The sequence below is a fragment of the Rhinatrema bivittatum genome, chromosome 6 (assembly GCF_901001135.1).
Source record: "Rhinatrema bivittatum chromosome 6, aRhiBiv1.1, whole genome shotgun sequence".
Classification (NCBI taxonomy): Eukaryota; Metazoa; Chordata; class Amphibia; order Gymnophiona; family Rhinatrematidae; genus Rhinatrema; species Rhinatrema bivittatum.
Window position 1 is genome coordinate 260,421,525 of NC_042620.1, and position 14,181 is coordinate 260,435,705.

Below are 14,181 nucleotides of genomic sequence, written 5' to 3' on the forward strand. Positions count from 1 at the left end.
GGTACCTGGGTGGACAATATACATTAAACAACTGTGACACAATGTCTGTTAGTGCTATGTGCAACGAATAGATGCAAAGCCTGGCAGTGTGGTTGAGTTCTTTTTTTATACTAGATTAAGGCTCTATTGTAATCCAAGGTATGAAGGGCTCTTTCTCTTTCATAGATATTCAATCTCGGAAATAAGGTAAATAGTATGATGGATTAAGTGATATGGCAAGGCAAGACAACCTTTTGTAGAAATTTCAGGTGAGTGGGAAGGACTATGCAATCATGAAGGAAAGGCATATATGATGTTCAGATTGGAGCTTGCTGGCTTCTGTAGTTAAAGCAATTGTGATGAGGAATACTACTTTCCATGTGGATCTTAAGAGAATCTGTCTGTAGTGGTCCAAAAGACGGCTTCTTGAATTGAGAGAGGACGCATTCCAATCCCACAGAAGTGAAGGTTATTGTGTCAGGGTTTATTGTGGCACAAGTCTTTCATACAACTCGATATCAGTGGATAAGTAGAAATGAGTTTAGTATGTACTTGAATGTGGTAAAGCTGTTAAAGAGGCTTTGATGAACTTTAACTGATGAACTGGCGAGTCCTGAGTCAAAGAAGTGAAGCAAGCACTTGGGCTCACAAGAAAATGGGTCCAAGTTTTTTTGTTGGTATCACTTGAAGCATACAATCCATTTGAAAGTATAGTTCTTTCTAGTGGATAACTTTGAAGCTAGAACCAAATATTGTGCTAGGGTATGAGAGAGGATCAACTACAGAGCATGCAACCTCCAAGCATTCTGAGTTAACAACGCAAGATCTGTCCCCAGATATACAGGGGCACTGCTGAAAAGTTGTATGAGATATACAAACCCCACCTGGGCCACACTGGAACTATAAGAATCAAGTAAGCATGGTCTTGCTTTTGCAGTACTCTGGTAAATTACATAAGTGACATTGGTGGAAAAGCATCTCTAAGGCTTGTCCTCCGATTGGTTAGCTGTTGTCGCAAAGGCCACTCAAGCAGTCAGAGAAACTCTGGTGAAGCAGTCTGTCTGCATTCCTGAAAGATAGGTGGCTGTTCTGGATTCAGACCACAAACACACACAACAAAATATATCGAGGGGCTTGCCTGTACTACCTCTGGGCTGATTCTCAGGAAAGAGGGAGATACAGAGGGAGCTATCTATACCTCATGGCTTCTCAGACACATAAAAAGACATGCATATATACACATTGAGTCAGTACACCAGGATCTAAGTTTATTTCAGCACTTTCTAAGCAAAAGGATAACACCACAAAAGATAAACAGCAGCAAGTACTAGAGAGTTGATTGCAGGCAAATAATAAAATACCAACTACTAGAACATTTTTAAAAGATACATATAAAGATATCAAATCTTACGTTCCTGACAACAGTTGAACTAGGCCCAAGAAATCAGTCTATGCTCTCAGCTCCAGAAGTCTGACAAGTAACAATGATGCTATCCTTACAACTTTGCTAACTTTTGTAGGACTTTTTCTAACACTGCTTGGAGCAAGAGCGAGTCCCCCTCCCTCTCATTGTTCTTATCACAGTTCAGCACGTGCACTTGGTACTATTTGGTGTTTGACTTCCCTGGCCTACAACTCCACATTTCTGTTTGACCTTGATTAACAGTTCTCATGGGTTCAGCACATAAGCATTTTCTTTTTTATTTTTTTTTTAGTACAAACATCTGCATAGCCTTTAGAAGCAATAATAGCTATAGCTCCCAGAGACATCTAGATGGGATGCTCTAACAACAGCATCTGCAGCAGGTGTCAAACATCTTCCTTCTCTGCAGCCTTTTACTTGACAGTTATTTTACTAACTGAAGTTGGCTAATTGTGGCCAGCAATTAGATAAAACTCCATCAGTGGCTTGTAGGATAGGCCAATGTCTTGCTGTGCAATTCTAAATCTTTAACACCTCATTACAAAGAGACCAGGATTTGGTGCTTCCTTGTTTTGCTGACATAAAATATAGCAATCTGGTAGGCTGTTTGAGTTAAGATGCTCTCCCCTCAAAGAAGATGCGTGAACATTAATAAAAACATGTCTGATTGGCCTTAACTTCAGCAGATTGATCTTATAGAGGCTTTAATGAGACCAGGTATACTAGAATCAGAATGATCCTGTGTGAGCGCCCCCATTTTTGAGAAAGTCTCCTTTGCGAGACTTGATGAGGAAGGGTGTGAAGCAGTGCTCCATTCTGAAGCATGCAGTGGTTTTACACCAGTGTAAATCTAGCTCTGGAAACCTGGACTCTGGTTGATAACGGTTGAGGCAGCTGACTTCAGCAAAACTGTAGACTCCAGTGTAGAAATCTGACATAAAGGTGGGTAAATGGAAGCACATGCAATGGCCACTGCTATATGACTTGATGCACCTAGAAAAACTCTGGCTGTCGCATGCTGAGTGTATAAGAGCAATATAACTGAGTACAGTCAATCCGTCTCCAGAAATGCTTTCTTCTGCAGCGAGTCCATCCCTACTACAAAGGATTTCACTCTATGAGTTAGTTCTAGATTTGACTTTACTTGACCAGAATAAATGAAGTTTTCTTGCAGACAGACCATCTTGTGTAGGGAAAGCAAAACTTATTCCTGAAAATTTGCTGTGACTATCCAGACATTCAGGTATGGCGTGTAGTGCACAGAGCTCATACAGAAACAGATATAGTGCCTAAAGAGTTAAACTGCTTGATAAAGGGTCGGGTCTGGGTTTACAAAAATGCTTGATCACAGAGGAACAAAAAGGGTTAAATGTTTAGTGCAAGGCAATGTCCCTCTTGGAAGCTACTGTGAGCTTTTCTTTGTTTACAGTAAGTAGTGCTGATTTCCTGTTAATTTTGTAAGCCCTATGAAAACGCATGGCAGGGAATGGCATGATATGGAATGCAGGCATCGTATTGCTTTTTAAATACTTTGATACAGTGAGCAAGAATTTATCTTTCATAGTTCTATAATCATATATATTGGGGGGAAAAAAGAATAGATAATATGAATTAACAGTAAAATGGCAATGCCAGGAAGTGAAAGACAGGAAGGAAAGGACAGTGACTGGAAAAGGAGGCATGTCATTGTGTGTCATAACCAATAAGAAGGGAAGGCCAGGGACAGTGGTGTGAAGAATTTGTAACACAAGAGGGGCAATCCTAAGGATAAGAGTGACAGGTCCAATAGGCATAAAAGTCTGACAAGAAGCTGGACATCTGAGAGCCAACAAGCTACAGACAGCTGAATACAGGCTTGCGCGTGAAAGCCTCCTACCCCTGTATCCACGATTTCCCATCCCTGTGCAGTGACTGCTTCCTAGAGATCCTGCCTTAATTGTGATAGCTTTCATCTGCTTAATTGCCCGATTACCTGCTTGCCTGGCTGGGGGCCTGCTTGACTAGACAATCAATTCAGATATCTCTCAGGGAAGTAACTGCCACAGATTTGTACATAGCTCAGCTTAGCCTCAAATGCATATTTATTTATATTTTATACTATGCTCTTCTGTAATCTCATTATTGCTAAAAGAAATGTATTATCTTATTATTGCTAGAAGAAAATATAATCACTTTTTACCTATAATTACCCCGAGTATTACTGCTATTTTTATAGGAATATAACAGACAGGAAACCAGGGGAGAGTAGATATGAATGCGTGATCGGTTCTCATAAGCAGACATATTAGTGACTAAGTGCTCACACTGGAATTCCGAGCATAGGTGAGAATTGGGCAAAATCCAAGGGATCTTCAAACCTGCGACCACCACATATGGGAAAAACATGAATCCCCTGATCTGCAGCTACCATTGCAATGCATTGGGTAAAGACTCTCGGGGCTGCCATTAAAGTAAACAGGAATATCTTGTCCTGGGTATGGGAAGAATTTATCTTGAAGCAAAGAATGGATGGCTATATAAGCATATGCATCCTGTAGATTGAGTGCACACATCCATTCCTGCTTCTGGATGTAGGGAAGTATCGTGTTGAGGGAACTTAATTTTGAACTCCTCTCAAAGAAGAAATTTGTTTGAAGGTCTCAGATCCAGAGTAGACCTCAATCCTCTCAATTTCTTGGGGATAAGGAAATATTGGGAGTAGAAACTCCATCCCTCCTGGGTTGCAGAGACTGGTTCTATTTTTTGTTCAAGAAATGACTGCAGTTCTTAGCAAAGCTGAAACAGATGAGATAAATGTGGACCAAGATCGTGCAGTGTGGAGGGGATGGTAGCCAGGAGAAACGCAAACAGTTTGTGGACTCCCCTGTACAATGGACCTAGAGGTCCTTGGTTACCAGGTCTAGAAAAAGATTTGGGTCCTGTCTCCTACTAGTATGGAATTTGGAGGGATCAAAAACTGGGCAGACGTATGTGCTGTAGTCTTAGGCTAACGGCACTCATGCTGCCGGGTTCTGACCAGAAGTAGTTGCTGACATGCCGGAAGATGCAAGAGGCAGTACTGCTGAAAAGGCCAGAAAATTAACACCTATGAAGGAGAAGGGAGCCCAGGTACCATCAATAGGGTTGAAGCGCCTTATTCTGTTTCTCAATTTGACTTCCTATGGACATAATATGGAAGCTTGCCCTGAGCCACATTACACGTGGAGCTCCAATTGAAGCTGAGGTGGTTCGTAAAGAGCAAGTTTGCTCACCATAAACGGTGTTTTCCGTAGATAGCAGATGAATTAGCCATGCTGTTTGGGATGTCCTCCATGCCACTAGGTGGCGGAGCTCTCAAAGTGGAAACTTATCTTTGATAGTGAGGCGCGCCTGCTTACATGATTCCACGCCGCCTCAAGTCTCCTCAGTCTGTATCAAAGCAAGATGAGATGCTAAGTGAAAAACTGTCCGGGGAGGCGGGAGGGTCAGCATGGCTAATTCATTTGCTATCTACAGAAAACATCGTTTACGGTGAGCAAACTTGCTCTTTTCTCGTAGATAAGCAGCATGAATTAGCCATGCTGTATGGGAGTTCCCAGCTAATGCATCCCTGATGTAACCAGGAAAAAATGTGATCAAGGCTTATACCATAGGCGGACAGTTTCACAAGGGATACTATCATAGTGAGAACTGTGTTTGTTCCGTCATTCGCAGTCTGCTCACAGCAGTAGTGGAAGGCTTACAGAATAGCGAGGACCCTGGGGTTGTGTTGCAAGCACTTGGGTAAGTTATTCATGGGTATGGCCCAGTGAAGCAAGTACAGTGTGGAAGTGGTGTACGAACTAGGCCGTAAATAGGGTTTCTGAATTCTGTTGTCAGAAGTGAAGAAGCAAGTCAAGAGCCAGTGAAGAGAGCGTCATTGAAGATAGGCAGTCTCGGGCGTTCGGGCTAAAGGAGATACAGAGCTATGGGGCTCTGTAATCAGAAGGATTGTGACGACGTGAAAAATGAATGTTTGTTCACAAATTAGCGTACGGAGGGTAAACTCGTCATGACAGGATCGAGGTTTTGGGTAAAAACTCAGGAGGCTATGGATTGGTTGATGTAGAAGCTGACAAGAATCTGTGCGCGGAAGGCAGGATGTGCTCGGAGCTCCACCTTGTCATGATGAAATCAGACAGAGTGGTTAGCCCAAGATGGGTTGCAGATCGCCGAAGTGCCTGGCGGAGGTGGAGGCGACTGAAAAAGGCAGCCTTCCGGCAAGGGAACATGGGGTGAGAAGTGTGCAGGGTTTCCCGTGGTAGGAACATGAATGTGCTACGGAATCATTTATGTCTATAGAATTATAGGCTTTTGGGTCACAACCGGAAAAATGCAAGATCTCTGACTTGAATTTGGAGGCAAGCGGGAACAAAAGCAGAGACAAGTTGGAGGGGAAATGGCAGGGGGCCATGACGCTGATGTATGCCCGAGCCGAAGCTTCAGTAAAGGAGGGGGTGGAAGACTGGAGACGGTCTGGTGAATCTGCGCTGATAGTAAAAACACAGAAGGTGCCGTATGGTTTTTCTTTTTTTTAGCAGTGTATGGGAAGGAGAGTGTGTTCTGCCACGAAAGCAGTAGGACTCCAAGCTTCGGGAGAATCTCGGATCTAAGATCTGAGTTGTGCCCTTTCAATGGGTAAGCGGTGTATCAACTACCGCTTGGGCGAGAAGGTGTTGTATGTTTTTTAGAGGGATCGATGTTTGGTTTGACGTTAGAGTGTTAAAAATAGGTTCACGCAATGTACGATGTAGATCTGGATAGTTCTGGGAAGGCTGATAATGAGAGGGACGTTCTCTCAGTCTACGACAACTCCGACCTGTGAAAGAGGACGGGCGGTTGGTCAGCAAAGGGGGTCGAGTATATTGTGCTGTTCAGAGACGAAGAGGTCGAGATGGGAAGAACGCCCAGTGCATTTTCCCATTTCTTTGGGTTTTTTTTTTTTTTAACAGCATCCGAAAGTACCCAGTCGAGAGTATGGAAGCAAAGTGGCATGTCTAGAAATTATCAGCCTAGGAACGTAGGAAGATGGATCTACTTCCCAGTCGTTCAAGGATTCCCACTGGAGCTTTGCAGGGAATCTGGAACTTGACAGACCTTGTGTGGTGAAGCACAAGGAGGAGTCCACGGAGGGTTTGCCCGAATGTCTGAAGAGTGCATGGAGACTCGAAGCTCCGGGCGTGTGACGTGTCGTGCCCGCTGTAAGTGGGTTCCGCTTGTGAATCCATATGTAGGTGAAAATAGGAGATTGTTGCCCATGGGAGTGGCATATCATTTGGGATGGAGCAAGCCCACAGGTAACACCGATGTGTTTCGCTATGACTTCGAGTCCCTGTAGCTTCTGGGAGGAAGGGAGCCAGCAGCAGAGGGAAGACGAAGAGCTGACTCTATTGGGTCCAGTGTGAATGGTACATATGGGACAAGACAGATTGAGGATGTCTTGTAACCGAGAACAGTGAGAACTCGGACTGATATTTGTGGTGGTCGCGTGTAGTGCAATCAAGACGCTTTGCCAGGGCCTGCATTCAGACCAAAGGAGGAGGCTTCTTGTCTGAATGGTCGAAAAGTGGGTCACTATGAACTGCAAGGCCTGTGAGTATGTCGCAGATGGGAGTCTGCGCACGCGAGTAGAGTGGGTCAGGCAAAAAGAAGAAGTGCATGAGCAGATTGATCCCAGTGTGGGTGGGCCAGCAGCTATCCGCTGGTAGTTGCCCAGGCAGGAAAAAATATATATATGTCAAGGAAAGAAGTGCAGCAGTACCCCCGCAGAATTCTTGGTGACAAAAAACTTGTGGTGCAGAGGAACTGTTCCTCATTGGTATCTATGAGAGAACGAAGGTTCGGGTTTGACGTAGGCACCCGTACTCCACGTCATGAAGGGTAGCTGCAGTGTAGGTTGGGGGCACACCACTGTGGGAGGAGATGATTGGTCTCCTGTAGCAGAAGCTTGTAGTGCGGCAAGAAAGAAGTTGAGAATGTACCTCCGTATTACTTCGAGAGGAAAGATCGATTGAACTGTGTCCCGGGATAGAATTGGGTGAGCCAGCTTCCCACTAAAGTGGGAATAGGGGGTTCTAGAAAACCTGATGGCTCATGGAGGGTGGCAGAGGCTCCAGACCTCTACCGCGTCCCCTGCGAATGGATGGTTGAAGTTGACACCAGTGGGTCAGTAAAAACCAAAATCATCTGGCAATATGATTTTGTTGAATCCTCCATGGACAGAGACCTAACTTTATCTTTTGTTTCTATAGGTGAGAAGGGCGTCCCCGTATGTAATATTCGATAGGGAGAGGCAATTTGCCTTTGGTAATTTCCGGGTAGAAATTGAAACCTGGGTTCATCATTTTATCGCTAGGTGTTACTTTACTCAGAATCTCAATTCATTCAGCCAGCCTGTCACCCATAATAAAGACAGAAAGATAAATGGTTCGCCAGTTAATAGTACAGCTTTGCTGGTCCGTACGGAAGGACAGCGACTAGCGGTATTGGTGTTGGCGGTAGATTTCTCTGAAAATATCTTGACATGTAGTATGCAATATCGAGTGCCCTGGGACAGAAGCTTCAGAGACATGCACTTCCCGTGCGCGGGGAACTGAATGAAGGCCAGATTTTGTATGTTCTTGACCACTTTTTTTTTTTTTTTTTAAGGTCAATTTGATAGGAAGCCTGACGCTATAAGGAGGACGACGCTTCCGGCTTGGTTCTTATAGTTGGCAGCACCCAGGTGTCGGGAATACTCTAGGATTCCAAACATTTGTTGTGTGGGACATGGAATGTACGAAATCCTACGTCGAGGCTGTGTCCTTCTGATTCCTGGAAGGTAATAAGACGGATCCGCCAAGGAAAAGATCGGTCACACTGCAGCGGAGCAGGATGTGAGAAAAAACATCCCGTGGAAAAAACTAGCCATACAGGCAGGAGTGCCCGGAGAAGATTACTATATAGGAAGATGGCAGGGGGGAGCCTGGCGGCCAGAGAAAGTTGTCTGATGGCAACCACAGGGTGATCAAGTCCCGTCGGGTGGCAAGTGAAGTCGGCGCTGTACAACAACATTACAAGCTGCAAGAGCCCTGGATCTTGAGGGATCCTGTCTGCTGAATGTAGATCGTGGTTGAGCTGTAGCACCCATTGGGTGCAATGACGCCAGCTGAAAGGTGCCATGTAGTATTCCAGCTCAGGATGTGTCCTGCAGGATATACATGTCCTCATAGAAGAGTCCTTGAGTCTTGAACAACGCCAGTGTCTGAAGAAGAAGAAAGACCTTTTCTCTCTCTTTTTTTTTTTAATGAACCACTTGAAGAAGGATCCGCGTGCGCTTACGCCCAGATCCATTATGCATGCGCTTACGCCCAGATCCGTTATGCCCTCATTTTTGATGCTTCAATTATGTCAGGGAGCCACTCGGTCGCCCGACAGCACATGTGCGCTGGCTTTGGAACGTAGGGCCGACCGGTTGACTGTGGGCAGTTGTACTGCGATGCATAGTCGATTATCTGGGTGGCGGTGAATGCGGCGGCATGCCAGAGCGCCCATGGATGCATCCTATTGTTTGCGGACCTGTCTGTGCCACCGCGGGTGCACCGGCAAGCCTGAGGATGCGCTCACGTCTCAGGTCGTTGACAGAGGTGTCTGTGTCTTGGTGCTCCAAGCATGCATTGGGTTTTAGGTACTCCTGCGCCCATTTCAGTAGTACGGTGCCTCCCCCGTGCAGGCGTCTGTGCTTCGTGGAGCCCGCGCCTGCTTCGGAGCCCTGGCGCATGTGTTGGAGACTTGGCGTGCCTGCTTCGGCTTTTTTTTATTATTATTATTATTTTTTTTTTTTTTATGATGGCCATGAGCACGCGACAGTAGGTCTGGGTGCCTGCTCTGACCTCAGGGCGCAAGCTTCAGAGCGGCGGTGCACGCGTCGATGCCCTGGCGCGCCGAACGCACCGATGCCTCGGCGCACGCACACGACACGGCTCATGCATCGATTACACGGTGCGTCGGCGCACGCATCGATGCCTCAGCGCGTGCACAGATGGCCCAGCGCATGCGTCGATTCCACGGCACGCCAGCACACGTGCTGATGCCCTGGCACCTGGGAGATCTGCGTCAGCAGACGCATTAGTGCCTCTGAACGCCTGCGGCCGCATCAGTGAGTGAACCGGTGCTTCAGTGCATTGGTGCCGCCCGATGTGTGCAGAATATTCAGTGCTTCGACACGTCCTTGCGTCGGTAGGTCCACTGAATCCAGACGCAGCACACCCTGAGCCCTGTTCAGCACCGGCCCGGATTAACCGGGAGGTCCACCGAGGGGGCTTCATATGACGGCCCCTGGGGGGAGGGGTGTGTGCCCAGAGAAGGTTTATTCACTTCTCCTGGGGGCAGCTAGTGCTTCTGTGTCTGAAGCATCTGTTCTATCTTCTTTTTTCTTCTTTTCTGTTTTATTTATATTTATTTTTTTAAATTCAGAAAAATGTGAGAAATAGAGAGCTCTGCGCACTCAGTCGAGTGGAAAAAAACAGACTGAGGAGACTTGAGGCAGCGCGTATCACTGTCAAAGATAAGTTTTCAGCCTTGAGAGTTCTGCCACCTAGTGGCACGGAGGACATCCCATACAGCAGTGGTCCTCAACCCTGTCCTGGGGGCCCACCAGCCAGTCGGGTTTTCAGGATATCCACAATGAATAGTGCATGCAAATTTTCTCTCATGCATATTCATTGTGGATATCCTGAAAACCCGACTGGCTAGTGGGCCCCAGGACAGGGTTGGGGACCACTGCCATACAGCATGGCTAATTCATGCTGCTTATCTATGAGGAAAATGGAGTCAATTTGTACACAGAATGGAGACTGTGACGAATGTACTCTTATTTTCAAAAGCGCTTCTGGGTAACAAGACCCTCCCTTCTGCAAGATATAGAAAATCCTTTAGATTTTGACTGTAGTTATGAGGATATTGCACCACATAGAACTGGTGTATAGAGTTATGGGATGTAAGCATGGAGCCCAAGAATTCTTTCTTGGCAAGATGGTCTAGTTGCCTTTTTCAGAGTGGACTCAACTATAACTGACTGATGCTGCAGTCAGACAACTTTAAATCTCAAAAATCTTTTGGACTTTGTAATTGAAATATGGCTTCCTAACCATGGGAACACCAGAGATAGGCTTGTCCCAAAGTCTCATCTTGCAACAAGGTCAGACCATTGTGGATTGGAAGAGCCACTTGACGCGATAGGTTCAGACTTCTAAGCTGGGGATCTCTGATGCTAGGCAATGTCCCCACCTTTTGCACAAACTCTGAATATGACAGGTGTTCCGGATATGGTGAGGTGTATCTGGAAACAGGCAGAAAACATACCTGCAGATCCCTCTTGAACTTGAGGGTCTACTAACCCAGGACCCCTATGACAACTGGCTCTGAGAGGAAAAAGCCCTGGTAAATTGCCTCTGAGCAACTTGACTCCAAGGCCATTGAGTGAGAAGAACCACCCCATAATCAAGGGATCCGAGTATATGTTCACCCCGATGGGTTATTATTGGAACTCTGGTCTGAGGTACTGTTGCAACAATGCTGGAGAAGAGGGGTTGGATTACATCTTTTGTCTATTGAAACAAAGAGGTAACGAAATTTTAGTGGACTTGCAATCTGGTCAAGCAAATGATGTGGCCTCCAACCTGGTGTACGCAGTGGAACATTCTCTTCAGGGGCAAAAATAGGTTCCTGCACCTGAACAGGAGATTTTTTTTTCTTTTTTAAGGAAAGCAACAAAATGAAGCATATCAAGTCTTTAATCAGAGGCCATCTGGTAATTGGAGGGGGGGCAGTAAGATGATCCCCACTGTAATGCAGATCAATTGTAGAGCAGAGACATTTTTGTCGCTGCATGAATCGGTCGCATTTAAGTGACTGGCCTTAAATGGGCAACCATGTCCCCCCTTCCCCCGCTGTACATAGATAGGCCTTTGAGATGGTGGGTTGATGTTCATCTATGCATTGGGTGTATCAATGCTTCTTCTATGAACTGATGCGTCTTCTGTGCATGGGATGCACCAAGGCTTCCCCTGTGCATAGAGTGCACCGAGGCTTCCTGCTTTGAGAGTACTGCTGCATCCAGCACATCTGTGCATCATGCGTCCAGCAGACATACTTTCTGGGATGAAAGCTCCAGTTCGATGCAGGGTGATTGTATCGCTCAATCCTGTGGCTTCAATTTGGGCCGAAGAGGAGTTCTTGAGGAGCTTCTGCTCAGCTCATTTCCCAGTGAGGCAGCCAACACTGCGCTGTGGGAAGAGGAACAACTGTGACTTCTGAGAGACTTACGCAGTTCCTCCAAGCGGTGTGCCCTTGAGAACACTGGACATTTGTCCACAGGCATAATGTTTGCCTAGACATAATCTAGAGCAAAGCCAGGATAATATGCAGTGTTCTTGCCAGCCTTATGTAGCGGCAAACTTTTTTTTTTTGTTTTAAGAGCACAGAAAAGTGTGCAGCAAGACAACTAAAAATAAGAAAACTGAAGAAAATAACAAAAAAAAACAAATCAGATTTTAAAGGATTTTGAGAAAAAAAAAAAATTGACTGGAGAGACTGAGTGCATGTCCAGGCTGTGCTCAGACAAATAATGACTGAGAAGACTTCTGTGGGAACGCCTACAAATGCTCAGTAGAACTCAAAGCTCTACTAGCATCAGTTCAGTACCACCAGATGGCATCACCCACAGATCATAGGTAATTCAGCCTGCTTATTGACAGAAAGAAAAAAAAAAAAACCACAAACTTGTTCCAAGGTCACATACACACTGAGTCGGTGGAAGAGCCTGGAAGTAGAAGAGCAGCTTTCTAATCCCATACAAACCTTTAACAGTGTATCGGAGGTGGGTCGGTCCTGAGGGATCTTCTGCAGGCAGGAATCCACAAAGTTCCGGATGTATTCGGACCTGAAAGAGAATGGAGCCAGACAGATACTATCACTAAATGTTGAGGTTCCCAAAACTCACCCAGTCCCCCCTTTCAGCTATATAAATGTCTCCCCCCCTCAGTAAAAACCACTTTGTAAGACTGAACTCCTTTGAGAGAAGATTGTGTGTGCAGTTCAACTCATTATACTGCACACATCATGTTACATATTCAATTTCTGCACAGCGCAATGGAATCTGCTTTTTTTTTTTTGTAACAGTCATCAAAAAATATGACAGCTCTTGCCTAATGATGCTACAAATATCAGTATAGGAGGAAAGACATCTTGAACTTTCTATTTTTTTGTCACTGTGCTGTGAAAAAAGTAAACTGAACAGAGGCAAGATGGAAGTCGACGAGCAATCATACATACAGCAAGCACCCAACATATGAGGACAAAGACACAAATATCTTATTTCACTGTTTTCTATTTTATAGGGCACTGTGGGAATTCCAGAAAGAAGTCTTACCAGTGGTTGGACTGGAGCACCGGGGATTCATTCTGAGCAATATGGTATAAGGCACTCATAGCATTCATGTTGAACAAGGGAGGCTTCCTTTCAGCTTTGATTAGAGGGGAAAGGTAAAAGCAGGGAGAGAAAAATACATCAGAAAAAAGAAAATTAAAAAAGAGAGACAGGTCAACGTCAGACTAGGGAGACAGCACCAATTACTAATATTTCAAGAGGGTTAGGCTGGTCTGTCTCCTGCACAATAGAGATGGTCATGACTAATAGTCCCACCTACTGTTTCATGGCAGATGTGTTATAGGGACATTCAGCCCTTCTGCTTGCTGCGATTTCACAGTATGATAAGTTGGAATTATTGATACCTAGCTCGATGGTGGTGATTCCCAGGGACCACACATCCACTTTCCCATCATACTGCCCTTCATCCATAGCCAGGATTACTTCTGGGGCCATCCTGCGGAGACAACAGGAGAAGGGAAGAGGATATTATAGGCTCTAGGAGTTCCAACATCTCAAGTCAGAGGCAAAAAACATAGCATGGTTAATGATTCATTCAATATTGAGGTAGTTTCCTCCTTGCTCATAGTGTAGAATAGTAAATGATGTCATTACTTTTCTAAAGTGACTGACATTACTTATCTTGAAATCAATCAATTTGATATGTATGTATAACACTTGAGAGCTAAGACAGACCTAAAACTTAATAAAAACCTATGTATAAAATGATTCTTCCTGTGAGCATCTCCTATGTATTCAGCTATTTTGTGATATCCCAGCTCACTTTTTTTTTTTACAACTGAAGGTAGACATTTAATCTTATCTATCAATTTCCTTTCCTTGAATTCCACTATATCACTCCAAAAGTGTGGATTCATTCCCCCCGCCCAGCAGTTGGAAAAATGTGTGTCCTCTGTCTTCATGACATCATGACTGGTACTTACTTTAGTACAAGACAATTAAAAGCAGGTATTCTTATGATAAAGCAATTGAAATAGAACTTGGAACTAATCTCACAGAAATTTCAAGAACAAGTAACAAAGCAAAACTCAATCTTCCAAGAAAATGTACCTTTTCAGACAATCCCCACTAGATCACAGAAGAAGCAGAATCAACAGGATATATGAAAAAGAAGAGGTGCTCCTCACCTGAACGCTGAAAGAAAAGACATATCCAGCTGTCCAAGAATCACCACATTCCTAACAGCACAGGCTATAACTTCCTGGGAAGGTTCTGGACTAGTGTAATGGGATTCAAGGAAAGGAAATTAACAGGTAAGATTAAATTTCTACTTCCTTATCCTGCTACACCAGTGCAGAACCCTCCCAGGAAGTACTCAAGCCCATCTGGAGCT

General features: G+C 45.0%; 1 protein-coding gene across 5 annotated transcripts in view; it reads right to left on the minus strand.

The window, feature by feature from the left end:
• Positions 1-14,181, minus strand: part of TAOK2 (TAO kinase 2) — a 150,316-nt gene that overhangs the window by 83,141 nt on the left and 52,994 nt on the right. For 3 of the 5 annotated variants that reach the window (XM_029606969.1, XM_029606967.1, XM_029606968.1), the window contains 3 exons: positions 13,193-13,284; positions 12,831-12,924; positions 12,260-12,341 (listed from right to left, as the gene is read on the minus strand). In XM_029606969.1, coding sequence (XP_029462829.1) covers positions 12,260-12,341; positions 12,831-12,924; positions 13,193-13,284 — 268 coding nt within the window. Of the gene's footprint in view, positions 1-12,259; positions 12,342-12,830; positions 12,925-13,103; positions 13,285-14,181 lie in introns of those variants that run through there. The other 2 variants (XM_029606971.1, XM_029606970.1) reach the window with 2 other exon arrangements.